The 27792-nt window shown below is 52.4% G+C and overlaps 1 protein-coding gene across 11 annotated transcripts; it reads right to left on the minus strand.

The window, feature by feature from the left end:
- Nucleotides 1-27560, minus strand: CATSPERG (catsper channel auxiliary subunit gamma). 11 transcript variants are annotated; one of them, XM_022585756.3, is made up of 28 exons: nucleotides 26883-27166; nucleotides 26742-26795; nucleotides 22112-22256; nucleotides 21634-21760; nucleotides 21398-21470; nucleotides 20267-20422; nucleotides 14834-15005; nucleotides 13464-13601; nucleotides 11467-11526; nucleotides 11116-11235; nucleotides 10476-10526; nucleotides 10241-10370; nucleotides 9593-9704; nucleotides 8461-8619; nucleotides 8272-8384; nucleotides 7280-7493; nucleotides 6880-6942; nucleotides 6591-6777; nucleotides 6388-6506; nucleotides 6165-6245; nucleotides 6021-6077; nucleotides 2905-3061; nucleotides 2638-2701; nucleotides 2391-2486; nucleotides 2031-2120; nucleotides 783-875; nucleotides 595-694; nucleotides 1-510 (listed from the first exon to the last, which is right to left on the minus strand). In XM_022585756.3, the coding sequence occupies exons 1-28, from the start codon at nucleotides 27135-27137 to the stop codon at nucleotides 226-228; spliced, it is 3471 nt and encodes a 1156-aa protein (XP_022441464.2). In that variant the 5' UTR covers nucleotides 27138-27166; the 3' UTR covers nucleotides 1-225. The 11 variants fall into 11 exon arrangements, with proteins under 11 accessions (XP_022441464.2, XP_022441467.2, XP_089759003.1 ...); XM_022585759.3 differs by lacking the exons at nucleotides 21634-21760; nucleotides 22112-22256 and having other exon boundaries at nucleotides 6591-6942; nucleotides 20267-20378; nucleotides 26883-26931; XM_089902877.1 differs by lacking the exons at nucleotides 21398-21470; nucleotides 21634-21760; nucleotides 22112-22256 and having other exon boundaries at nucleotides 6591-6942; nucleotides 26883-27556.
- Nucleotides 27561-27792: the final 232 nt, after the last annotated feature.

The following is a 27792-nucleotide window of genomic DNA, read 5'->3' on the forward strand; positions in this document are numbered from 1 at the left end:
TTTGGCACAGAAGGATTTTGATATTTTATAACTTATGTGGCTGAGTGGTACAAACTAATTGAACATGAGTCCTTACAAGGTCCCACAGCTGGTGTTGAAATGCGAAGTGAAAATTCAAGCAAAACAGGGAGAAAGGCCTGGGATGAGCGAGCGACAGGTTGCATGTTCAAAGTGGCCCAGGAAACGAGGGATGAGGGTGGGTGGCAGTTGGGGCAGGTAAGAGGCTCAGGATATTGGCTTCTTCCTCAAGGTTTCCTTAGTGTCAGTCTTGTTCTCCCCTGCCACCATGGAGACAACTCTGGAGATGCCCCCAGAGCTCTCCCCAGATTTGGTCCCAGAGGTGTTGCTGAAGGCCCTGGTGTCGGAGGCGATACTGTAGATGTAAGATTCCCAGGCGATGATGTTGTTGATCTTCCAGCAGAGGACGTTGCAGACCTTCACCACATAGGGCGACAGGAGGCAGGAGATGACGTAGAGGATCACCAGACCAACAAACAGGCTGGCTGACACCTGCAGGCACCACACAACAGGCATGGGTGGGCAGCCTGGGGGCCCCCATCCACGCAGCAGGGCAGCTCCAGGGCAGCCACTCACCATGAGGATGAGGAAGGCCCGCCTGGCACTGAGTGGGAGCCCGTGGATGTGCAGCTGGAAGGTGAGCTGGTAGTCGCAGTACGTGCTCTTGTCCACACCTCTGTTGGGGGATGGGGTTCAGGATCGGGGAGGAGGTGGTCACCCCACAGGAAGCCCCAGAGCCCACCTGGGCCATGTGTCTGGCTCACCTATTGCTCACCAACACCTTGAAGAAGAACTCGGAGGCAAAGATGCTGTGTGGAATGGTGTCATGGCATGGGGAGTTCTCCATACAGAGCCACCTGGGGGCCCAAGTTCAGGCACTTGTAGTACAAATCATGCCTAGCACGTGCCAATCCCTGACCTTCCCCTCTACCCCACAGACTCTGGGTGAGTACTAACTAGGTGCAATCTCCTACCTTTCTCCCTGATTCACTCCTTCGCCCACTTTAGCCAATAAGGCTGACTGAACCCCTACCAGGTGACAGGCTGTTTACTCATTCATGTCCTCATGTCCTTACATCTCCAGCTGTCAATTCCTCTGTTACTATGCATTCATCTAGATTATGGATTGTATACCTATTATGTGCCACCTCCTCATTTATTCTTTGCTACCTTTATTCCTTCATCCCACAAGTGAATCTGGAGCAGCTACTAGGTACAAAGTCACATCTTCATTCATATATTCAATAAACGCAGGTTGAATACTGAATAGGTGCAAGTTGGCTCCTTTGTTCATTCACTTCCTTCATTTGGTCATGGCATCATTTTCTTCCTTTCATTATTATAGGGCCAGTTATTGAGGCCCTACATGCTTTTTTTTTTTTTTTTTTGGCGGTGCCTCACAGCTTGCGGGATTTTAGTTCCCCGACCAGGGATTGAACCCAGGCCCCCGCAGCAGTGGAAGCACTGAGTCCTAACCACTGGACCACCAGAGAATTCCCCCTATACTAACTTATTCCTTCATTGTTTTATTCATTCATTAATACCTCCATTCAAATGTCAATAAATGTCTACCATGGATGAATTAACTTGTTCATTATCTCATTCAACAAATATTATTTGTCTATTCTGGACCTGGACTATAAGGGAGACAGACCCCACAGGAGACAGTGACAGCTCAGAGGGGTAAGGGCTGGGAAGGAGGAAGCACAGGCAGAGCGGTCAGGTGAGAATGGGGAACGTACAAGAGGACATGAGAGCAAAACTGTCCCATCTAGAACAGTCAGAAAAGTCCTCCTGGTTGAAGTGGCATCTGAACTAAGGCCTGAAGAAAGATTAAGAGGGACCAGTCCTGCAGACAGAGGGTCCAGCGTGTGTAGAGATCGGTCTCATTTGAGGACCGCAAAGGCAGTCAGTATAGCTTGAGGACCAGGAGGTCTCCCAGAGGCAGAAGGGATGGACAGGCCCGACAGACTGTGGGGGAGAAGGGGGCGTGCAGTCGGCCCAGCACTCACTCAATGCCCAAACTGCTGTGGGACAAAATGTTGAAGGCTGAGTCCTCGGTGGTCGTTGTGTTTCTTGTGGTCCAGATGAGGCTGCCAGTCCTGTGCAGGAAGGGGTAACCTCAGTGGGGCCGGGGCCTCAGCGGGCAGAGGCCCCAAAGGGAGAGGCGGCAGTGGGGGGGATTGGGTGAGCGGAACCTCCTGCCGTGGGCGGGGCCGAGTATGCGGGATGCTAGGAGCCTGGGCTGTGGGTGGGGCCTGAGACACCAAGATGGGCGGGGTTTGCAGCCCAGGGTTGGTCTGTGGCTGGGAAGATAGAGGGGCCTGCAGGGGAAGAAAGGCCGATTATGGGCCCGGTCCCACAGGGATTACTTGTCCAGGGGGCTGTTGAAGCGGTAGATATCCTCCTCGCTGTATTCCTTGATGGTGTCCTGGGTGGGCCCGCCGCCCACCACCTTCAGCACGTAGCTGCCGGGAGCAGAGGTGCGCATGGACTGTCCGGAGTCCTGCATCACCTCTACCACCTCCACCCCCACTTCCTCCCCCCCCTTCCTCCCCCACCCCACCCCCCGCCTCCCCACCTCACTCCTGTCAGCCGCCGGCTTGGCCACGACTTTACCTGCCCTGAAAACTGCCAGAATCTCCCGTCACCAAATCTTGGATCAAGAAGAATGGGTAGAAGACTGTGGGGTCAGAGGAGTTGAGGCGGGGAGGAGAAATTAGCTCGGAAGTGGAGGATGGAGAGGGGAAGAAGGAGAGACGAGTGGTCCAAGGGGAAGAGCAGAGGGTGCTGGGGCAGTGAGCGGGCGAGGAGGAAAGGCCTGGGAGGGCAAAGTAGTGGGGGCAGAGGACACTGAACATTGAGAGGAGGGGGCTGGACACGCACTGTCGCGGAAGAGGAAACAGGGCATCTCGGGGTCGACGTGCACGCAGTCAAAGTAGTGTTTGTTCTGCAGGCGGTTGTACTCCAGCGTGTAGGTGATGTCAAAGGCAAGGCGCTTGCCTGGGGGGCAGCCGATAAGTACTGGCACCATCAGGTTGCCCTGAATGGGAGGAGAAAAGCCTGGCTCTAGGGGTGGGGCAGGGAAGACACCCCTCCTCCCACACACACCACCCCTACCTGCCAGGCTCACCCTCACCAGAGGGCGAGGTGATTATTATTATGATCGTTAAAACAATAATAACTGCAAACACTTAAGTAGCTCTTGCTATGCACAAGGCACTGAGGAATGGCCTCAGTGCCTTACATCTTCAAATTTATTTAATCCTCAAAACAACCTTGTATGATACAGACCATTAATATCTCCATTTTAGAGATGGCAAAAGGGAAGCACAGAGAGGTCAAGTCACTTATTAATTATCCAAAGCCACACAGCTGGTAAGTGGTAGAGCTGGGATTCAAACTGAGACAGGTTGCTTCCAACTGCCTCCAGAATAAGACATACAAAACCACTAACACCTGCACCTATGAAGCAAGGACTTGCAAGGTTGAGGGAATTCCCTGGCAGTTCAGTGGCTGGGACTCCGGGTTTTCACTGCCATGACTCCAGGTTCACTCCCTGGTCGAGGAACTAAGATCCCGCAAGCCTCGCAGCATGGCAAAAAAATTAATTTTTAAAAAATAAAATAAAATAAAGGGCTGAGGTTGAGACTGAATTCTCAGACAGTAGAGCTGGGGGAAGCATGGGGTATATGAGGGAAGTAGAGCCCAGGATGGGGGTTAGGGATCTGGGAACTCGCATGACATTGTCATTGGGAATGAAAGGCTTCTGGCCCATTCTGGGGGTAGGGCCCAAGGATTTCACCCAATTGTCAAAAGGACATGGACATCTGGAGACTGTGGGCTGGGCTTGATGTCTACCGCGAAGAGGCGTCGTGGCCACAGATTAAGCAGTTCCCATGCTCGCCTGAGCCAAAGACTTTACACCTATCAGCCACTGAATCACTGGGAGGTCTAATGGGTGTCTCAGATTCAATCTATCCACAGGCCACCTCTGTTTATGGCACCTCGTCCCTGCAAGTTCAGGCTAAAAAGCCTTGGCCTCATCCTGGAAACCTCTCTTTCTCTCACCCCCACATGCGGTCCATCCAGAAATACCATTGTCTCTAAACTTCAAAATAGAGCTATTCCCTTCCCCAAACCCCCAACTCCTCTGCTCCACCCTGGCTGGCCCATTTCCTCCCTGCTCCCGCCCCTCCCCCCAGGCTGTCTCCCACATGAAGCCAGAGGGACTCTGTGAACACCTGAGTTGCTCCTCTGCTCAGATGCCACCCATGTGACCTGCCCATCACCGCTTTGACCTCATCTCTCTCCATGGTCCTCCTTGCTAGCCCTGATCCAGCCATGCCTGCTCCCCACTGTTCCTTTAGTTTAACACATGAAACATACTCCTGCCTCCAGGCCTCTGCCATCTGTCCCCTCTCTCTGACATGCTTTCCGGCACATAACTGCATGCTCACTTCCTCCCCTCCTTCAAGTATTTGCTCAAATGTTTCCTCCTCGGCCAGGTCTTCCTTGAACCATCCTATGGAAAATGCTAACCTACCCCAGGCCCCTTGCTCACTACTGTTTTCTCCTAGCACTCATTGCCCTTAACATACAATATCTTTTATTTCTCTTGCTTATTATCTGACTCTCTGTTCTGGGTTGAATTGTGTGTCCCAAAAAGATATTAGGACCAGGGAAGTCCTAATTCCCTGGTACCTGCCCATGTGACCTAATTTGGAAGAGGGTCTTTACAGATGTAATCAAGTTAAGATGAGGTCACACTGGATTAGGGTGGACCCTAGTCCAATGACCAGTGTCCTTATAAGAAGAGGGAAATTTGGACACAGACGCATAGGGAGGAGGCCTCGTGAAGATGGAGACAGAGATTGGAGTGATGCATCTACAAGCCAATGAATGTCAGGGGCTGTCAACGACCACCAGAAGCTAGGAGAGAGCACAGAACAGATTCTCCCTCAGAACCTGCAGAGGCCCGCGTACCGCAAAAAAAAAAAAAAAAAATGGAGATGTTAACTTTGACTTTCTGGGGTTAAGGTAAAGACCTTAAAAATAATGCATATCACTAAGGATAGAAGGAAATTGTTATTGGGCTGAGGTCAGTCACTTTTCCTTGAATTTGACCCCAAATATTCCATGTAATCCAAGGAGTTGGGAGCTGTTACAAGCCCCCCCCCTTTTTTTTTTTTTTTTTGCAGTACGCGGGCCTCTCACTGCTGTGGCCTCTCCCGTTGCAGAGCACAGGCTCCGGACGTGCAGGCTCAGCGGCCATGGCTCACGGGCCCAGCCGCTCCGCGGCATGTGGGATCCTCCCGGACTGGGGCACGAACCTGTGTCCCCTGCATCGGCAGGCAGACTCTCAACCACTGCACCACCAGGGAAGCCCGACAAGCCCCTTTTTTTAACTGCCTTGGGTCATACCAACCCAGGAGGAAGAAGCACCAGGGTCTGTCTCCTGGAGAGTGGGCAGGGAAGTGGGTGAGAACAAGGCTTCCTCTACCACTTATCAGCTTCCAGGGTTACTCTGAGCATTATGTCTTCATCTCTCTGAGCCACAGTGTTTGCCTCTATGCAAAGGGGATACTGCATGTGTAAGCAAGTGAAGAACCAAGGACCCAAAGGCTTGAACAAGACACATGTGAACAGGCAAAGGAAGAGCGAGGTATGAAGGAAGGGCCAAGCTGGCCCACGTGCCACCTTTGTGCCAATTGGAAAAAGAAGCCCTGTGTGGCAGATACTTTACTTCTCCCTGCAGAAAAGTATCAGAAGGAACATACAAGCTTGTGTGCAAGCTACACTAAGCAGCCCTTTCTGAAAACACGAATGGATTAAAGGAGGGGGTGGGTGGCTGGGCGGGTGAATGATGAAAATGAACGAGAAAGAAGAAATTAGGAAGGCATTCAAGGGATTCCCAGAAGGAGCCCTCGGGTTCTGCCCTGTTGAGACTCGACCCAACCCCTTCCCTCCCAGCACAGGGCCCAGTACCCCAAGTCCAATACTTGCATGCGGGGCCCCTGGTGCGTGTTCTGGAAGCAGTGCCCGGACGAGCCCGCCACCTGTGAGTAGGAGATGATGACTGGTGGACCCCACGGGCCCAGTCTTCTCCCTCATCCGCATCCCTCCCCTCCAGGCTTGGACCGCACCTTGAGGAGCATGGAGGTTTTCATGAGGTGATGTCCACTAATGCCCTGATCAAAGCAAAACCTTTTATCACTGAGCGTAACCTGGGGGTGGGGGCAGAAATGAAGGGGTCAGCGGGCCAGCGGGAGGACCCAGGGACAGTTCAAATAACCGCGGGCTTCTAACAGGTCCACTGCCTCAGTAGCTCCGCCGTCACCTCAGCTCCTCCCCTCCACCTGGTCTCACCCAGAAAAGCACCGAGTTGCGATTAACAAGGACCTTCTCCTTCACCACCGCCTCGATGCATTCCGGGTCGGCCAGCACCACAGCCAGGCCCACCTTGCTCTGCACCTGGAAGGAGGGGCCTGCTTGGAGCAGAGGGAGGGGTCAGGGCGCCGCACCCGACAGAAGCCCCGCCCCTAAGGCTCCACCCGGCCCCGCCCACAGACCGTGCAGGGGCTCCGGCTCCCGGGCCGTCAGGAAGACCGAGAAGCGGTAGCTGGTGCCCTTGTCCAGGAAGATGCGCTCGGGCAGCTCGTTCTCAGCCTTAAGGTCGTAGATCTTTTCGTAGCTGGCCATGTCAACGTGCACACTGCCAGCGCTCCGCCAGTTGCTGGCCAGGTAGAAGTAGTAATCCTGGGGGACGGGATGCGGGGCAAAGACAGTGCCCGGACAGGGGGACGGTGATGGGGGATCCGGGCTCGGCCCTCCCACCGATTCGCCACCCTCTCCACGCACCTGGTCCTGCTTCTTGTTCTTCCACCAGCGCCAGGTGGGGTCGTGCACCGGGTCCGCATATGGCTGTGGGGACCGCCGGCACCTTGAGGGGGGCCAAGGGGCGTGCCCAGGCAGGCAGTACCCTCCGAGCCCTTCCTAGCCTCAGTCCCAGCCCCTGACCCTGAAAGCGGCCCCAAGCCCCGCTTTCAGCCCGACTGCCACACCCCCAAAGCCATCCCCCCGAGCCGTGCTCGACCCCCTCTCCAGCCCGCCTTAGCCTCGGACGCACCGAGGCGGCTCTGCTCTGCTCCGCCCTCCGCGGCGGTTCTCCCGGCCACGCAGGCCTTGCCTTCTACGCCTTTGCGGTCCCGCCTCACACAAGACCCGGCCCGGATGGCCCCGGCCGCCGCCAGGCGCCCACCTTGTCGTACTTCGAGTGCAGCCAAAGCAGGTAGTAGACGAGGCCCTGATAGACAGCGAGCGAGTTGTCGCTGTGGAAGCCCCCGGGCTCCAAGACACGCGGCGGCTGCGCCCGGTAGCGCTCCTGGCGCGTGTAGATCTGCGGGTTGGGCAGGTCCCGCAGACGCATCACCGTGAAGGGGCAGAAGTTGGTGAAGGAGAGCGTCAGGTGGCTCCTGAGCGGCGGTAGTGGAGGACGGCGGCTGACTTTTCCGTGCGTGCACCAGGAGCCTCCGCAGGCCCCCTTACCACCCCTGCGCTGCTGACTACTCAAGGCTAATCCATCCCTGCCCTTCCCCCTCAGCCTCAGCCCCTGGTGCCCCTGCACACGCTCACGTGGTCGGCCCTCGGCCGCACAGGCCAGAGTCCTGGACCTCATCCTAGACTCTCCCCCACCCCCTCCACGGTACTCGACCTCCAAAGTGTCCTCCCCCCTCCCCCCTCCCCCCGCTGCCTCCCTGGGCTCCTCTGCAGGTGAGCACTGCTGAACACGGTAAAATCTGACCATGGAGCCCCTCCCCTTAGTCCCATGGTGGTTCCCCAGGCCCCTCAAGATGAAGTCCAAGTTCCTCCCTGTGACCACCAGGCTCACCTTGTCCACCCCGCCACCACTGCACTCTAACAGCACCGCATTCTCTCAGTTCTTTGATCAGGCAATCTCCTTTCCTCCCCGGGGCCTTGGCACATGTGGTTCCCCCTGTCTGAAACACCCTGCCCCATGCTATCACCTGGTCAATTCTTCCTCACCCTTCAGGTCACAGCTCATGCACCTCTTCCTCCTTGAAGCCCTCCCTGATGCACCCTGTCCCCAGGCTGGGTCAGACCCCTCCTTTGAGCCCAGCGGTTGTCACTGGGGATGGCTTGATCTCCACCCCACCCCCACCCCCCGAATGGGAGCTTCCCACAGGCAGCGCCTAAGGCTCTGACTGCTGCTGTGGTCCAGTATCTTCTCACCCTTGCCGCTCCAAGAGGTAGTCGTTGCTGACCTGCTGGTACATCAGAAGCTGCCCCACAGGCACAAGCCTCTTGACGAGCCTGCCCTGCTGGTTGTCTATAAGGTACACCAGCTGCAGCGAGAAGGCAGGGCCACATGAGCGGCCCTGCAGCTTCCCCATGTCTCCCCCATAGGCCCCCGCTTAGCACCTGGTATAGTCTGTGGTCTTCGTAGAAGAGGGTGACCATGGTCTCATTGGGGGCGTAGAGAGAGGACTGCTGCATCACCTGTAGGCTGACGTGCACCTCCCAGCCCTTGGATGGGAACAGCTTGTACACCTGGTAGCTACCCTCCAGGAGGTACCAGATCTGGGGGTGAGACAGCTGGGTGTGTGTGTGTGAGGGCCATGGGCCCTGTGACCCCCACCTCTCGCTCTGCCGAGTGTGAGGGCCCCATTCCCTGAGGGGTGAAGCCTGGGAGTTCACCTCCAGCTGGGATCGGGTTAAGCCATCTCTCTACTTCCCAGACCCAAACACCTGTGCTTACAGCCCTCACTCGCCATGATAAATTTCTTCAGTGTTTTAGTCTGCTTGAGTTTCTATTACTTGCAATGTAACCATTCCTAATATATACACTCCCTGGAGGCCTGGGATCCAAGGAATGAGCCCTCGTTTTTCCTTCTCACTCTTTGCACCCTCCCCTTGGCCTCAGTTTCCCATCTCTGCACTATTGCCCACCGTCTCATCCCCCAACACATTTTGCTCTAGATCTCACCTCCTCCTTAGCTTCAACCTGGAGGATCCCCTCCAGCCTCCAGCATGTCCCCCCTCCATGTGGCCTCCTCTGTGAAGCCCTCACTGACACACACACCCCCAGACCGGGTCTGAACTTCCATTGATGCTGTTTCCGCATTGCAGCCCTGGCTGCTCTGAACCGTCACAGTCTGGGAATGAGTCCATCTTCCCAACTGGACTGGGACCCTGTGAGGACAGGGCCCAGGACTGATTCATTGGCCACTGTGTCTCCAGCACTGGATCAAACATACACTAAGCCCTCAATATTTATGAACTGAACTGCACGATGGAATGAAAGAGGACCCCCTCTGGAAATGACATGACTCTGAGCACAGGTTTTTCACTCTGCTGAGTGACTTTGGAAAGGTACTTATCCTTTTTGAGTTTGAGGGTTCTCAGCTATAAATGGAGCTTTCGTTGCCCTTCCCCTGGGTCCCTGAGGACGTTCCCTCTCCTGGGCCCCTTTACCCTGACAGGGGAAGAAGGGAAAGCCTTGGGATTTGGGGGTGGGCAGAAAAGAAGTGGGGAGAGGGGCAGGGCAGCCCACCTCCTCAGTCTCTGTGACAATAGCCGTGTCCCCATAGAACGAGTTGACCAGGTACTTGATGGACAGCTCCTTGGGGAAGTCCGCCAGGTAGATGAAGTCTTCACTGTTATAGCTGCAGGGGCAGAGGTGGGAGGTAGGGGCACCAGGCAAGGCCCTGGGGGATATCTGCTTCCCCAAATAGGCCTGACACGATGCAGGAACCATTTACTCAGCTCTCCACCAGCCTTGTGAGAACACGCAAAGGAGGCCTGGGACTCCAGTTTCTGCGCCACACTCCAAACCCTCTGGCTGACCTGCCCATCAGTGAACAGGAAGGGTCAACCAAACTGGCAGTTTGCCAACAGCCCATGGAGTTGGCTCTGGGGCCCCTGGATTCCTGAGGGGTGAAAAGCATCCTTACCTTTCCCCGGACAATGCCGTTCTATTGCTCACATAGGTTAGGTCCTCACATCAGGTTTCATCTAAGAAAGGGCTCCCAGCTTTAAACTACCAGCTTCCCGCATCCCATCTCTGCCCACCCCAGCCCATTTTCCCCCATCACAGTCCTGGTAACTTCTGGACTTGGGCATACTCTGAAAACTTGGTGACTTCAGAAAGGACCCCCATCCTAGTGGGGTTGGGGAGGCCAAATTGTACCCGGCCCCATACCTCTGCAGGAGGAAGTTGCCCCAGATGAACAGCAGGTTGTTATACGGGTTGTAGGACATGCCCTTGGGTACCATCGGGAAGTTGGTGTAAGACTCTGTCCCTAGGACCATCAGGAACTCCAGGCCTCGAGCTGGCAGGGGCAGAGGCAGAGTGGACACAGCAGTGAGATGGGGTCACTTGGGCCCCTCCTAGCCCCCCCCCCACTTTTTCAGCCCCCTCTTCCCTCCCCTCCTACCGTCAGGGATGAATTCCGGGATGGTGTAGAGGACAACCAGGTAATCACTGACTACAGGTGGGGAAAACACAGCAAAAATCTCCTGAGGCCCTGAGCTTTCAAGACCTGAAACTGAGCAGGTCCCCAGCTCCCCAACCCCTCCCAAAACCCTCCAACAGCTTCCCATTTGGGCCCATTAATCTTTAGAATTTCTTTATGTGAATAATAAAAAGACACTTCCTCTAAGAGGATACAGTCCTGTTAGGGCAGAGGACTTGCCTCCCTCCTCTGACTCCTTGGCTGGGGAGCACCAGGCACAGCCTCAACAGCTGTACACGGCAGCCCTATTCTCACTTCATCAAATCAAATCAAATCTCCTCACTGTGAGCCACAAGGCCCTTCCAGGTCTGGCGTCTGCCCACATCTCCAATCTCCCTCCTCCCCTTTCCCCTCTGCTCTAGTCTCATTGACTTCTTCTCAGGCTCTTCAGCCCAGAAGGCCTGTTCTCCACCACTGCCCCTTACCTAGCAGTGGCACGAGCAACGTTTCCTTCCAGCTGTCTGCTGGGCACAGATCCCAAAGGATGGGCCCGCAGTTCACACTCCAAGCTCCTGCCCCTTCCCGCTCAGCCCCCTGCCCCCCCCCGTGGCGCCCCATTTACCCAGGTCATAGCTGACCACCTGGAAATACTTCCTGGTGGAGGGGTCTTCGATCTCCACCAGCAGCAGTAGATTGTAGTCACCAGCAATGAATACGGCCCAGGTTATGGAGCAGTTGACAACTGGTAGGGAAGGCAGAAGTCCAGAGCAGCCCCCAGATCCCGTCCTTCTCCATGGTCTCTGTGACTGCCACATCTATCCCAGTGACTCTCCACCCATCCCCAAGAAATTGCCCATCCTGTCCTATGACCTCTCCCACCCTTCCCTGCTCTCCCACACCTTCGATTCCCCCTCAACCCCCCCAAACCCACCTCACCCCCTGCCCACTGCAGACCCATCTGGGAGCTGGGTACCTAGTATCCCATTGCACACGGACCGCTGCCTGGGCAGCAACTCGAAGGACACGCGGCCATCTGCAGAGCAGGGCAGGTCAAAGCTCAGGCCCTTCCCAGCCTGTCTGGCACCCCACCACACCGGCTCTCCAATTATGCCTGTGCCTCCTTCTTAGTCCCAGGATTCCCTGGGGCAGCTCTCACCCAACTGGCCTTTCAGTCATTCACAACTGGCCTATCAGAATATGTCTGCCAGGCTTCCCTGGTGGCACAGTGGTTGAGAGTCCGCCTGCCGATACAGGGGACACGGGTTCGTGCCCCGGCCCGGGAAGATCCCACATACCGCGGAGCGGCTGGGCCCGTGAACCATGGCCGCTGAACCTGCGCGCCCGGAGCCTGTGCTCCGCAACGGGAGAGGCCACAACAGTGAGAGGCCCGCGTACCGCAAAACAAAACAAAACAAAACAAAAAAAAGAATATGTCTGCCTGGACTTCCCTGGTGGCGCAGTGGTTAAGAATCCACCTGCCAATGCAGGGGACACAGGTTCGAGCCCTGGTCAGGGAAGATCCCACATGCCACCGAGCAACTAAGCCCATGCGCCACAACTACTGAGCCTGTGCTCTAGAGCCCACGAGCCGCAACTACTGAACCTGCGTGCTGCAACTGCTGAAGCCCGCGCGCCTAGAGCCCATGCTCCACAACAAGAGAAGCCACCGCAATGAGAAGTCCACACACTGCAACGAAGAGTAGCCCCACTCGCTGCAACTAGAGAAAACCCGCGCGCAGGAACGAAGACCCAACACAGCCAAGAACAAATAAATAAATAATTTTTTTTTTTTGCGGTACGCGGGCCTCTCACTGTTGCGGCCTCTCCCGTTGCGGAGCCCAGGCTCCAGACGCGCAGGCTCAGTGGCCATGGCTCACGGGCGCAGCCGCTCCGCGGCATGTGCGATCCTCCCGGACCGGGGCACGAACCCGTGTCCCCTGCCTCTGCAGGCGGACTCCCAACCACTGCACCACCAGGGAAGCCCTAAATAAATTCTTTAAAAAAGTTAAGAAAAAGAGAATATGTCTGTCTCTGGTCACAGTAATTGGCTCAGGTCTGAGCATGTGACCCAGAATGGGCCCATCAGAGTGCACCCTGGGATTTCTGCTAGAGCCAGCGGGGAAGAGTCCACTCTCACTCTCTCGGGGTGACTCAGACTGGTGGGAGATGTCAGCCCCAAGTTCCTGGAGGCCATCTCTAACCCTCGTGAGGGGAATATCCACCTGAAAATGAAGCCAAATCACAGGGCTAACAATGATAAACCCTTGAATAGTACCATGTCCCTAGCACTCTCCTAAGACCCTGTATATGTCTATTTAATCTTTATATCGACACGATGAGGCAGGTACTAGTTAGTACTATCAGCCCCATTTTGCAAATGAGGATACGAGACCAAAAAGAGAGGTTAAGTCACCTATCCAAAGCCGCCAGTGACTTGAGTTGGTGTGTTAGAGCAGTCTCTCTCCAGAACCTGTGCTATAATCCCTATGCTATACTACCTTGCCAAGAGACAGAGTCCTGAGGATATACCCTGTAAGCCCCTGGATCCAGCTATGCCTGACATTGGATCCTGGTCTTTTCATTTATATGTCTACACATTTTTTATGCTTAGACGATTTTTAAAAAAAATTTTGGCCATACCACGCAGTATGTGAGGATCTTATTTCCCCAACCAGAGATCGAACCTGCACCCCCTGCAGTGGGAGCCCAGAGTCTTAACCACTGGACTGCCAGGGAAGTCCCTGCTTAAGTGATTTTTGAATTGGGCTTCTACCCTTTGAAACCAAACACATTGTAAAAGATACATAACACACCCCAAGCCCTGCCCCTACAAAGGCGTAAACCCATAACGACTCACAGGGAGAACCTCCAGCCTGGGACCCCTCCTGAAGGAATATGGTGAGGGGTGAGGGCCTGGGGCCAGAATTCTTAGAAGTGAGAGGGTACGGAGGTACCAGGTACCAACCTTACCCGTGATGGTCCCAAAGTGGACGTAACCTTCGTGCTTGCCAGTGGTGAGGGCCATGACATACTCGGAGCCATTGCTATGGAAATGTACAGGGCACAACTTCTTGATGCACTCGTTAGCCAGGACACGGACCCATCTCTCTGTGGGGGCCAGCATAGACATTTGAGCCTGGCACCTGGGCCCCCATCCACATTTTCCAGGCCTTAATGAGCCCGTTATCTGTCTTCTCCCACTGCAGTGACTGTTCAGTGTGGCATCTGAGGGGCCCTTGGTATAGGGCCCCAGCTGCCTTTGCGAAAATCCCCCCACCCCCGCTCACACTCTGCCCACAAGGTTCAGATTGGGCTGACCCCACTCTTCTATTCCCCTGGCCAGAGGATGGATTCTGAACTGGGCATGTGACCAAGCTGGGCAAATCAGAGACAGTTCTCAGCCTGCAACCACTAACAAAGAGATATTCTTTCCTGCCCCCCACCTCCACCCCCGGCATAAAAGCCTGCAGTTGCTGGATGGAGTGGGGGCAGTACCACAAAGATGGGCCTAACAGCTGCAGTGAGCCCCTAGATCCAGCTGTGCCTGAAAACAACATGCTCCTGGGTTTTCCAGCTATCTGAGCCAATAAACACCCATCTTTGACTTAAATCTCTTTTAACTTGGTCCTTCCCACTGTCAAAGTGCCCTAAGAAAGAAAGGGAGAAAAATAAAGCTGTTGGGAACACTCACTAACTAATGGAATATGGGTTACAGTACAAGTTTCTGTGACTCTATAAGTTGACATCTTTCATTTAGATAGGGCAGGGGCAGAAGGTGAGAAGAGCTAGGGCTTTGGTATCATTTAACAGATGAGGCTGAATCAAAAGTCTCTCTTTTTCCTCTCTGATCAATCTCCCTCATGGCACTGCCTCTCCAACGGCCCATCTCTGTTTCTCTCTTTGTATGTCTTTTTTCTGACTCTCTGCCACTCCCCAACCCCACACATTTCTCGCTTGTATGCATCTCTCTCCGGTTTGTCTTTCTCTCTCTGCACGTGTGTGTGAGTGCGCGTGCACCCGTGTGTCTTGCTCTCTGCTCCCTCCCTTCACTCTCACACCTCTCTCTGCCCTTAGTCGGTTCACAGCTCCTGGGAAGGTCTGGATGAAAGCCTCACCCCAGCATATAGAGGGTAGGAGGAGGCCCCTGCAGGGTGGTAGCGATGCTTCAGGAGCTTGGGAAGTCCCTCCAACATCCCCCTCCCCGCTCACGGCAATTCCATTCCCAGGCGTCTCCAGTGATGGATTCACTGAGGCGCCCTCCCTGGGGCTCCAACAGGCAGGTCCCCTTGCCTAAGATGCCAAGGACACACGGGTATGTGACCTGGCCAGGGCCCCCTCACCGCTGCCACGGTTGCTTTCATGGAGTGTGGTATAGGTGCCCGTGAAATAGTAGATGAGCTGGTTCTGCCGAATGAAGAGGGTGCTCTCGGTGGCGATGGCATCATAGATGGTAGCAGTGAAGCTGGTCTGGGGGCAGTAGAAGGAGCCTACCCAGCAACTGTCAATGCTCAACTGCAAGGGAGTAGAGCCACTGGTAAGCAGGTGGCCTTGGTCTCAGCCCCTGTGTCCTCCCTTGCCTCGAGGCACCAGCTCTGACAACTGCTTGGAATGAACACATGCGGCTGCCCCCAGGGTCCCCTCCCTGCTCACACTGCAGCAGCATCTTGGTGGCCAAACTTCCCCAATAAACTTCCCCTGCAAGCAGGTGACCCAGGCCAGAGCCAGTTGGGGCTTTCTGTGCTCCCTAGAGTTGGGCAGTGCACAGCATACTCAACAGTGCTCAGCAGTCCCGGTTCCCCGGGCCACAGTCAGGGCTGTACTCATGTGGATCCAAAAGATTGCAAGCTTGGTCCAAGGCACACTTTTAATAATCCTATTCTATCTTGAACACAATTGGCTTTCAGGCTGACACCATCTGAACTTATGACCAATCACCAGCACTGGCAATATCACTAACAGTGGGAAAGTACCACCAATGAAGGGCCTAAAAGATTGAGTCTACCCAGGATGGAACTGGGCCCCCTGCAGTGGAAGCATGGAGTCCTAACCACTGGACCGCCAGGGAATTCCCTGGTTTTTTTTTTTTTTGCTGTACGCGGGCCTCTCACTGTTGTGGCCTCTCCCGTTGCGGAGCACAGGCTCCGGATGCACAGGCTCAGTGGCCATGGCTCATGGGCCCAGCCGCTCCGCAGCATGCGGGATCTTCCCGGACCGGGACACGAACCCGTGTCCCCTGCTTCGGCAGGTGGACTCTCAACCACTGCGCCACCAGGGAAGCCCTCTTTCTTTCTTTTTTTTTTTTTTTTGAGTCTAAGTTTAACCAAGCTTCTAGAGCTCGCTACCAGTTTATAGGCAATATAGGGTGTTATGGACAGAATTTATATGTTGAAGCCCTAGCCCCCATCATGACTGTATTTGGGCCTTTAAGGAGATAATTAAGGTTCAACAAGGTCATAAGGGTGGGTCCCTAATCCTATCGGACTGGTGTCCTTATAAAAAGAGAAAGAGACACCTGAGATCTCTCTCTCCACTCATGCCTACAGAGAAAAGGCCATGTGAGGACACAGTGAGAAGGTACTTTCTGCAAGCCCAGGAGAGAAACCAACCCTGCTGACACCTTGATCTTGGACTTCCAGCCTCCAGAACTATGAGAATATAAATTTCTGTTGTTTAAGCCACCCAGTCTATGGTATTTTATTATGGCGGCCTGAGCAGGCTAATACATAGGGTCAGAGGAACAAGTTGTAATCGATTTTGTGAAGAAGCAAACAGCCAAATTCTATGGGACAAAAGGCCTGGTTTCTTAAATTGCCTGAAAAAATGTAGGGTATTAAAAGACGTAACAACCAAATGCAACGTGTGGGTCCTGATTCAAACAAACCAACTGTAAAACACATTTTTAGATCATTGGGGAAAATTGACTATGACCGGGTTAGATGCTATTAAGGGGTTACTGTTAATTTTGCTGGGCATTATAATGGCATTGTAGTTTTATTTCTTAAAAGTTCTCATGTGGGGCTTCCGTGGTGGCGCAGTGGTTGAGAGTCCGCCTGCCGATGCAGGGGACACAGGTTCGTGCCCCGGTCTGGGAAGATCCTACATGCCGCGGAGCGGCTGGGTCCGTGAGCGTCCGGAGCCTGTGCTCCGCAACGGGAGAGGCCACAACAGTGAGAAGCCCCAAAAAAAGTTCTCATGTGTTAGAGATACTTCCTCAGTTATTTCCAGAATTTACAGGTGAATGGTATGATGGCTGGAATTTTCTTTAAAATATTCCAGGAAAAAAAAAATAGTGGGATTAAAAAAAAAGGCAAAATGTTAATTATTGAAGCTGGGTTCATTATACAATTCTCTACTTCTGTGTTTGATTGAAATTGTCCACTAAAAAGTGGAATTTTTCACTAACTTTTCCAATAAAAAGCATATATCAAAGTAACACTCTAAGTTCTGATGCTGAGGGAAATTTCATCAAGTTAAGGGTAACAAGTACATTCTCACTTCCCTACCCTATTCAGCACATAAGAGATTTCTACAGACTACAGACATTGTTGCTGTGCCCGGTGAAACTAACCTGTACCCTCTCAATGTGTCATTTTGATTGGTTGTCATACTTCATCTATTGCCCTGTTAATATTTAAAGTGCTGCCTCTGTTTTCTGGAAGAAATACTTGGAAATTTTCTTTGTTAAACCAGAAAAGGATCATCACATCTCCCTTCTCCCACATACGTGAGAAAAAGAAAAGCTGTGAGTCAGCTGGATTTCTTATTTGAGCAGAGCTTGAGAGTTCTGACTCATTTAACTCAAAAAGCAGCATGGTGGGTGTCTCTGGCCGCAGTGATTGAGTCAAGGTGAGCAAATGGTGAATCACACCAAGTGGAAGGAATCTTGGGATTTGGGGGTTAGAGGGTAATGGGAAAGATCTTTCCCACTGGATGTGGGCCTGAGATGCAGCCTTTGCAATTCCAAGGACAGAGATGTTTGAGCATAAAGTCAATACAGAGGAACCAGGTCCGAGAGATGGAGAGAGAGCAACTCAGTCTTGGTGACATTGTTTGAAATCCTGGGTCAAGCCGGACCTGAAGTCCTGAATTTTTTGGTTACACAAACTTACAAATTTCCTCTTCCATTTTTGGCAGGTGGCTAGTTGGGCTCCCAAATCCCCTTCTCCCATATTCTTTGGTAATTGAGTTTTAGCAGGGTATGTGCCACCCAGGCAGAAATTATACTTCCCAGCCTCCTTTGCAGTTGGATGTAGCCAAGCAACTAATTCCTCAGTAATGGGATGTGAGTGGAAGTGAAACTTGCTTAAGAAAAAATAGCTTGCCCTTCATTTCTGCTCCTTCTCCTTCCCAATTGGCTGGAATATGGACGTAGGCATGACCCAGCTCTGATCACACTGATGAGATCAACACCTGGGGCCTAGAGGATGGTGAAGAAGGAAAAGAGAAGGGACTGCGGTTTCTCACTTCTGAACTGTTCGGGGAATGAGCAACAGTGACTATTTAAGCTATTTTCTCTCAGGAGTCTCTCTGTTACAGGTTTTTTTTTTTTTGGCCACGCAGCTTGCAGGATGTTCCCTGACCAGGGATTGAACCCAGGCCATGGCACTGAAAGCCCAGAATCCAAACCACTAGGCTACCAGGGAACTCCTGTTACAGCATCTAAACCTGACCAACTCAGGGCCGAAGAGAGCCGCGTAGGGGGAGGATTCCTATGGGACCCTAGGGGCCGTCTAGAAGGGAGTGGTGAGGTGAAACAAGAGGAAGGAAAACAGAGAGGAGACAACAATATGGGAAAAAATCCCTATGATTAAAGAATGAGCATAAGTAGGCTTCGATTTTGGAGTGATGGAAACTTTTCGGAAACACGAGTTGGTGGTTGCACAGTATCAATGTACTCAATGGCACTAAATGGTTCACTTTAAAGTGGTGAATTTTAGGGACTTCCTTGGCGGTCCAGTGGTTGGGACTTCGCCTTCCAGTGCAGGGGGTGTGGGTTCGATCCCTGGTCGGGGAGCTGGGATCCCACGTGCCTCGAGGCCAAAGGGCCAGGGCATGGAACAGAGGCAGTGTTGTAACAAATTCAATAGAGAGTTTAAAAAAATGGTCCACATCAAAAAAATCTTTAAAAAAAAAAAGTGGTGAATTTTATGAGTTTCATCTTGATAAATTAAAAAGAGGAAAAAAGAACAAGGATGACTGAAGTTCAAATTGCACTTTTCATTCTCATGACATAAACCCCCTTCTCTGTCCTCCAAATCTCTTCAGCAGAATCCACATCGGCCACATATTTCCTGTGGGTGTGTTTGGGTCAGGAGCGTGAAAACTGAGCAAGGTCTGGAAAGACTTGGGCCAGAACCGAGAGAGCTGACCCAGGACAGGGAGACTGTAAATGAAATGAGATCAGTAGAAGCCGGAATTCATGGCCAGAGGGACCTGAGAGAACATTAATCCACATGGGGTTGTGAGAAATCATGCGTGGGGCTTTCAACCTTAAGGGGAGGAGGCTAAGGCAATCTTTTGGGGCTGCTGTGTGCACAATTGTTACCTTGGACACAATTAACAACCAGCATCTTATCCCCCCAACCTGTGGCAAAGCTAGCCTGATTTCACTCTGGGGGAACCATCCTTTCTCTGCCTCTTGTCTCCGATGCCGTCCTCACTAGGATGGATCTCATGACCTGTGCTAAGCCAGCTGTCACATTCCATTCTTTTGGGACACATGACTCAAGCTCGGCCAATCAGGACAAAGCAAACAAATTTCAGGGTTTTTTTGTTTTTGTTTTGTTTTTTTTTAAGTTATCTGGGAAACAGACGCTCCCTTTCTCTCTGCCTGGGAGTTGGGATGATATGAATCACACTGAGGATGGAGTTAATCCAGAAGAAGTGGAACCAAAAGCTGGAGTCCTCATGTGAGCCCTGAATCAAGCCAGGCCTGCAGGCTGAGCTGTGTCTGGGCTTTGCAGTTAGGCACACCTACTAAATCCATTTCTCTGCTTAAACCAAACTGGTTTGGAGCTCTGCCTACAGCTGCAATTAATTCAAACGTGTTTGTCATTCACACCAAAAGAACCTTGCTTCAGACACTCCTTCCCTGTTCTGGGAATAATATAGGCTCACAATGCTGAACTTGAAACCCTAGGGGCCAGATGTATATCGAAATTCAGAATTTTCCAGTTTAGTAGGTAAGATGGCACATATATACCATCCAAACCCCAGTGGGGTCTGGGGCAACACCCCATAATCAAACTCCTTAATATTTCTGCAGGGCAGCATCTGAATAGTAACACTAAATGGAATGCATAAAGACTAAAAAAGTAGCCTTTGTTAGCTCAGGTCGGAGTTTCTCAACAAATACATTTTAGCCCTAAACTTCTGAAAATGCCATTTCAAAGATTTTGGATTTCAGAATTACAAATGGTGGACCTATAAGTAATGATAGCTTTGACTCATGTAGTGCTCATTCTGTGTCCGGCTGACGTTAATTTATACCATCCTCTCAATGATTCTGTGAGGTAAATATAAGTATTGTTCCCATTTTACAGATGGGGAATCTGAGGCCCAGGTAACATGACTTGCCCAACATCACACAGCCAGGAGGTGGCAGAACCAGGACCTGAACCCAGGCTGTCTGGTTGCAGTCTCATGTCTTTCATTCATGCTCTTTGCCTCTCATTGGTGGTAGGTCTTTGGGGACCTTTCTCTGGTCCCAGGCCCCCCCCCCCACCATTTTAGGAGCTGAGGCCCAGACCACCATCTGCCCTACATCAACTCACCTCCACGAGAAAGAAGTCCTTGAAGTTTGTGTCAGTCAGCAGGATGGCCTTCTCCTCAGGGATGCCGCCCAGGATGAACACAGGTGCCTGGTCCACAGTGTACCACAAGGGCCTCGACGGGACATTCACAAAGTACCGGGGTATCAGATTGAAGAGCTGAGGGGCAGGGGCAGGAGGGCTGCTCAACACGCCCCTCCCTTCCCTCTCCCACGGTTCCGTCTATTTGTCCCATCGCCTCTCTGATCTCATCCCCCAGCACTCTCCCACTCACCCACTCTCTCCCGGCCACATGGGTTTCCCGCTCCTCAGAGCCTTTGTGAAGACTGTTCCCTCTGTATCCCCTGGTAGCCACGTGATTCCCTTTACTCAAATGCCAAGCTTCTCAATTATGCCTTTTTTTTTTTTTTTTGGCCACGCTACGTGGCTTGTGGGGTCTTGTGGGATCTTATTTCCCCGACCAGGGATCGAACCTGGGCCCTCCGAAGTGAAGGCAGAGTCCTACCCACTGGACTGCTGGGGAATTCCCACCAGTTATGCCTTTCTTGAGCATTCCATTAAACACTGCCGTCCCGTCCTGCACAGACCCAGTTCCCCTCACTCTGAATTCTCTCCAGGGCACTAACTACCTTTTAACCTGCTACAGAATTTACCTGATTTCATGTGTACTGGTTTGCTGTCTGTCTCTCCCACTAGAATGTCAGCTCTAAGAGAGGACAGGGGTTTGGGTCTCTGTGTTCACTGTTATGTTCCCATGCCACACCGTGTGCTCAGGAAGTGCCTGCTGAATGAATGAATGCACTGTGGTTAAGAATATGGGTGCAGGAGTCAGGCAGACACAGTTTCAAGTCTCGTTCCATGTGTACATGCCGAGAGCCTGTTGGCAAATGGCTCTACCCTTTTGGGGTCTCAGTTTTCTCCTCTTTAAAATGGGTATGTGAGAGTACCTTCCCTCACAGGTCACTGTCAAGACCTAATGTGATTGTGCATTTAGCAGAGCATGTCGCCAGGGGGCCAGCACACAGTAAATGCTCTGTAAATGGAATCTGCCACTCGTTTGGGAAGTAATCAGGGCCCCAGCCTACTGTCCTTAACCCCCTCTTCTACCCTTCCCACCATCCGGGCCCCCCTCACCTCATTTCCCACAGTGAATTGGAGTGTGTTGTCTCGCTGTCTCTCCAGGAAGCCGTTGATATTCACCTGAAACCTGGAGGTGGTTGTGGGGCATGCATTCCAGCTCCTGCCACAGCTCACTGCCACCTCCCTGTCCTGTTCCCTCCCTTTGGGTTCCTCCTGTCTTCTTTGGGGATCTGGGGAGTAGGAAGCCCTTCCCAGAGACAACCCCCCGCCCCAGGTTTGGGAAAGGGCACCTTTTATTGGGAATGAAGGGCCCCAGGCCGTTGCTGCTAACGTCCACGCGCATGACCACGCTGCCGTTCTTGATGGGCATGGGTGTGTACCAGCTCATGAGACACACTTCCTCTGCATTACACCTCTCTGCTGGCAGGCAGGGGGTACTGAGGCTGCTGGGGCCTTCCAGTAGCAAGCCCCCCAGGCCACAGACCACTGGGATCCCCCTGCAACTCCCCACGCCTCCCCTCAGCCATGGACCCCACTGGGGCCTCTGTGTGGTCCCATCTAGGCCAAGGAACCTGCTGAGGCCTCCCCGGGCCCCCCTCCAGGTCAGACACCTCTGTGAGGCCCCCAACAAACCCCCATGCCCACCAGGTCATAGGCCCCTTTGATGGTCCCAGCCTCCCCTCAAGGTCATGAACCCTGTTGAGGTCCCTGGCAATGCCCCCACGTGCCCGCCATGCTGTGACCCCTCCAGGAGCCCTCCAGGCCCACCTCTGCTGCGGAAGGGGGCTGCCTCCATCTGGATCTGTAGCTGCTCTATCTTCCAGCGATGGAAGTTGACTGGGGACTGGAAGGTGACCAGCACCACCGGCTTCAGCCCCGTCAGGTGGCCCTTGCGGACCAGGGCCTCAGAGGACTGAGGGCGAGATGGCCCCACAAGTGTGTCCTTAAGATAGCCTGTGGGTCCCACTGCCCTGACCCTACCTTTACTAGCCTGTCTTCTTCCTGGGGCTGGGTCAGGAGAGCAGACTCTCCACTGAGGGAAGGTCAGAGAACATGGTCTAGGTTTGGGGCTGGGGCAGGGGATGGGCCAGGCTAGGAGATGGGCAGAAGTGCTTTGGGCTGTGGAGGGAGTCAGGAGGTCTTCCTGGAGGAGGCGAGTCCAGAGCAAGTCCTCAGACAGAATTTGGATGTAGGGAATGCATGGGGGAAAACAGCATGGGATAAGCAAAAACGTAAAGGTGGGAGTGCCTGGCACCCAAAATACTAGCAGCCTCTTCCCTCACTTCAGGGATTTCAAGTCCCATTCTTGAGGCTTCTACCCCACCCCCTACCCAGAGAAATTAGAGTCTCTGCCATCGCCACCAGGTTTGTGGGCTGGGGCCTGGGGCTGAGGGTGGGATGGGGCAGTTAGACAGAAAGGAACTGGGGAAGAGGGTGACGGGGCAGCCAGGGACAACCTCCCAGAGATGCCAGGATCCTGGCTGGGCTAAGAAGGGAGGGCAGGGCTTGAGCGGAGATGGAAGGAGAAAATAGGTGTTCTAGGGTATAGAACAGCATTAATTTTTTTTTTTGGCCACACCGTGCAGCATGCAGGATCTTAGTTCCCCAACCAGGGATTGAACCCGTGCCCCCCGCACTGGGAGGGCCCACTGGACCACCAGGGAAGTCCCTAGAATAGCACTAGCAAAGGCTTGGAGGCATCCCCAAGAGACAGCTGTCCTCAAGCCACTGTGGGCAGGGGTGTGGGGGCAGCTGTGAGATGCGGGCGGGAGATTTAATGGGTCTGACCCCTTCTGCACAGGCCTTCATCCTGAGGAATGCCTAGGCCGGGGCCCTTTCAATCCTGCCCCCGACACCGGCCCCAGCCCTGCCTCAGGGTTTCCAATCACAGGGTAGCAGGTGCTGGTGGGCGGGGACCTCCTCACCATCAGGGCTACAGTGGCCATGACCACCCTGGTGCTGTCCACCTTCAACTCCTGCCCGGACTGAGCATCAGCCCCCTCCCTGTCTCCTTGCTGCTGCCCTGCCCCTTATTCAGCCTGTGAACACCTGAGTCTCATCACATCTGTCCTCTGCTCAGAACCTTCTCATGGCTCCACCTCCCTCAAGGGGAAAGCCAGGTCCTCACTATCTCCTCCCACTCTCCCCCTCGCTCACTCTCCTCCAGCCACACAGGCCTCTGGTCGGTTCCCCATACACACTGGCTTCCGTCCTGGCTGTTCCCTCAGCCCAGATGTTTTCCCCAGTCCTCCGCATGTGTGTCCCTTTTCATCATTCCAGTCTCTGCTCAAGCTTTTCAGAGACCTTCCCCAACCACCCCAGCTAACACCCTCCTTTCTGACATATCACCTCATTTTATTTTCATCTTTGCACTGATTACTGTAATAAATTATTTTATGTATTTACTTGGCAATTGTCTGTTTCCCTGGTGGGCTGCATCCAGAAGAAAAACCTGGCCACGTTGTTTATCATTGTACTGCCTTCCCCACCCCATTGTGAAAAAAAAAAAAAAAAAAGAGGATCTGACTCAGAGCAGGTGTTGCATGAACAGATAAAGGAATTCACAGATAAGGAGAGAAGGCTCATGGAGTAAACTCTCTGCCCAGGGTCACACTCTAGAAACTTGCTGCTAGCATTCACTGAGCCCTGTCTATGAACCAGGCACTGTGCTAAGTGCTTCACACTTATTTAAGCATTTTATGAAGTGGGTATGATCATTATTGGACCCTTGTTAAGGATGAGGAAACTTTGGTACAGAGAAGTTAAGTAACTTGCCTGAGATCACACAGCTATTATGTAGCAGAGCTGGGATTTGAAGCCAGGCAGCCTGGCTCCACAGCCCAAAGGATTCACTATCACGCTATACTTCCTCCAAGTAATGTTAGCTAATGGCAGATTCAAACCCAGGTCTGTAGCCTCCAGAACTTCAGTTCTAGACCACAACATTCTACTGTCCTCAGAAAGCTTACTTGAGCCAAAACAGTCTTAAAGAAGAACAAAGTTGGAGGACTCAAACTTCCCAATTTGAAAACTTAATACAAAACTACAGTGATCAAGACTGTGTCGTACTGGCATATGGATAGACATATAGAGCAATGGAATAGAATTATACCCAGAAATAAACCCTTATATTTATGGTCAATTGATTTTTGACAAGGGTGCCAAGACAATTCAATGAGGAAAGAATAATCTTTTCAACAAATGGTACTGGCATAACTGGATATTCACATGTAAAAGTTGGACCCCTACCTCACACCACATACAAAAACTAACTCAAAATGGATCGTAGGCCTACACGTAAGAGCTAAAACAAACAAACAACTCTTAGAAGAAAACATGGAAGTAAATTTTCGTGACTTTGGTTAGGTAAAGCCTTTTTAGACAACACCAAAAGCACCAGCAACAAGTGAAAAAAAATGATAAATTGGACTTTATCAAAATTAAAAACTTTGGTGCTATTGTATGATATGTGAATTATATCTCAATAAACATAAAGCTTTTGTGCTTTTTTGTTTTTTTTTTTTTTTTTTTTAGCTTTTGTGCTTTAAAGGACATCATCAAGATAGCGAAAAGACATGGGATGTGAAAAATATTTACAAATTATATATCTGATAAGGAACTAGTATCCAGTATATAAAAAGAAATTTTACAATGCAACAGTAGAAAGACAAATAACCCAGTTTTTAAATGGGCAAAGGAGCTGAATAGACGTTTCTCCAAAGAAGATAAATGGCCAACAAGCATATGAAAAGATGTTCAACATCATTAGTTACGAGGCAAATGCAAGTCAAAACCACACTGAGATACCATTTCACACATACTAGATACTAGACATACTAGATGGCTATAATCAAAAAGATGAACAAGAGCAAGTGAGGATATAGAAAAACTGGACCCCTCATACATTGTTGATGGGAATATAAAATGATGTGTAGCTGCTTTGGAGAACAGGCTGGCAGTTCCTCAGAAGAGAAACAGAGCTAACATATGACCCAGCAATTCCTTTCCTAGGTATGTAGTGAAGAGAAGTGAAAACAGATCTTTACACAAAAACTTGTACAGACATGTTCATAGCAGCATTATTCGTAATATCCCCACTCAAAAGTGGAAATAACCCAAATGTCCATCAATTAATGAATGGATAAGCAAAATGTAGCACATCCATACAACTGAATATTATTACTCAGCCATAAAAAGGAAATACTAATGCATGCTACAACATGGATAAGCCTTGAGAAGAAGTCAGATACAAAAGCCCACATATTGTATGATTCCATTCCTTTTTTTTTTTTTTTTTTGCGGTACGCGGGCCTCTCACTGTTGTGACCTCTCCCGTTGCGGAGCACAGGCTCCGGACGCGCAGGCTCAGCGGCCATGGCTCACGGGCCTAGCCGCTCCGCGGCATGTGGGATCTTCCCGGACCGGGGCACGAACCCGTGTCCCCTGCATTGGCAGGCGGACTCTCAACCACTGCACCACCACGGAAGCCCCTGATTCCATTGTTTATATGAAATGTCCAGAATAAGCAAATTCATAGGGGCAAAAAGTAGATTAGTGGTCTCCAGGGGCTGGAGGGATAGGGGTACAGGGTTTCCTCTTGAGGTGATAAAAATGTGCTGGAACAAGATAGTGGTGATGGTTGCACAACTTTGTAAATATACAAAAAACTATTGAACTGTATCCCACAGCTTGCAGGATCTTACTTCCCCAACCAGGGATCGAACCCGTGTCCCCTGCAGTGGAAGCTCGGAGTCCTAACCACTGAACCGCCAAGGAATTCCCGAACTGTATATTTTTAAATAGTGAATTTATGGTATGTGAATTATATCTCAATTTTTTTTTTTTTGCAGTGCGAGGGCCTCTCACTGTTGTGGCCTCTCCCGTTGCGGAGCACAGGCTCCACGGCCATGGCTCACGGGCCTAGCAGCTCAGCGGCATGTGGGATCTTCCTGGACCGGGGCACGAACCCGTGTCCCCTGCATCGGCAGGCAGACTCTCAACCACTGCGCCACCAGGGAAGCCCTATATCGCAATTTTCGAAAAATATTTTCTTCACTTTATTGAGGAAAGTGTTTTGTTGTTGTTATTTTGTTTTGTTTGGCCGCGATGTAGGGCATGCGAGATCTTAGTTCCCGGACCAGGGATGGAACCCGTATCCCCTGCAGTGGAAGCCCGGAGTCTTAACCACTGGACCGCCAGGGAAGACACTATACGTCAATTTTTAAAAATGGAAATAGAAAGCTTACTTGAGCACCAACTATGTGCCTCGTGGGATACTGGGAATTTTCTTGAATCTTTAAGGTCCCTAGGGTCTGGTGGTGCCACCGCTATTCAAATGTTAGAGATGGAGAAACTGAGGTCCCAACAGAATGAGCCCACCCTCTCTGCACCCACTCACCTCTCCCTTGCAGGAGTAGTTGATCTTCAGGTAGTAAGGAAAGCCCAGGTATGTCTGCAAGGAGAGGGTGGGCAAATGTCCAGAGCCCAGTGGGGTGCAGGTCCAGGACCTCTCCCGTTTGCCTGACACCAGTCCCCTCACCTCGTCCGGGTCGATGGGCGCGTCCACTAGCAGGCTGAACACTTTGTCCACTGTGTACAAGGGCTCTTGATCGACGAAACGATCGCTCGCGTCCTTCTTGCCTACTGTCTCAAAGTTGTTCAGGACAACTTGCCAGGTGCACTCCTGGGTATTCTTTATCGCCCACAACCTCCACGGTGCCAACAGCACCACCAGCAGTGCCCACAGCGCCTGCAGGACTCGGAGCCTCGGCCACGCAGGGCCAGCAGGGGACATCTCGGGGCAGTGAATAACGTGGCTTCAACCTGGAGAATGCGGAGGTCACCAGCCTGCAAGACTGTTCTTGGTAGGCGCCTTCTGAGTTCCCGCCTCGCTCCGGTGCTTCGTCCAGTCCCTGCTCCTGGCCCCGCCTCTGCTCAGACGCTCCACTCCTACTTTTGCTCCTCTCTCCTCTACTGCTCTTGCTCCAGGCTCCACCCTTGCTTTTGTTCCTGGCTCCGCCTCTGCTCCAGAACTCGGCCCTGCCCCAGGCCCTGCATCTACTACACTTCTGGACCCCGCCTCTGCTACTACTCCAGGTCTCGCCCCTCCTGTTGCTCCTGGCCACGCCCCTACTCCTGGTTTCGCCCGGGCTCATGGTCTCTCCCCTTAACCTCGCCCCACACTTCTTTCCTCTTGCCCCTGCTCTGCCTCCCACCGCTACTCTTCACTCGGTCTCGGTTTCTGTTTCTCGATTTAGCTGCGCCCCACCTATTTTCCCCAGTTCCTCTGGTCGCGAACCTGCACGTGGCTCCGCCCCCACTTCTCGCCCCGCCCCCCACTTCTCTTCGCACCGCCCCATTGTCCGTGCTCGGGCCCTGCCCAGGTACCGGGTCCTGCCTCTAGACCCGCCCCTCTCCGGATCCTGTTTCCGGACCTTCCCCGCCCCTTC

The sequence above is a fragment of the Delphinapterus leucas genome, chromosome 20, assembly GCF_059928025.1.
Source record: "Delphinapterus leucas isolate spDelLeu-1000000601 "Yukka" chromosome 20, BTC_Dleu_Yukka2, whole genome shotgun sequence".
In the NCBI taxonomy this organism is placed as follows: domain Eukaryota; kingdom Metazoa; phylum Chordata; class Mammalia; order Artiodactyla; family Monodontidae; genus Delphinapterus; species Delphinapterus leucas.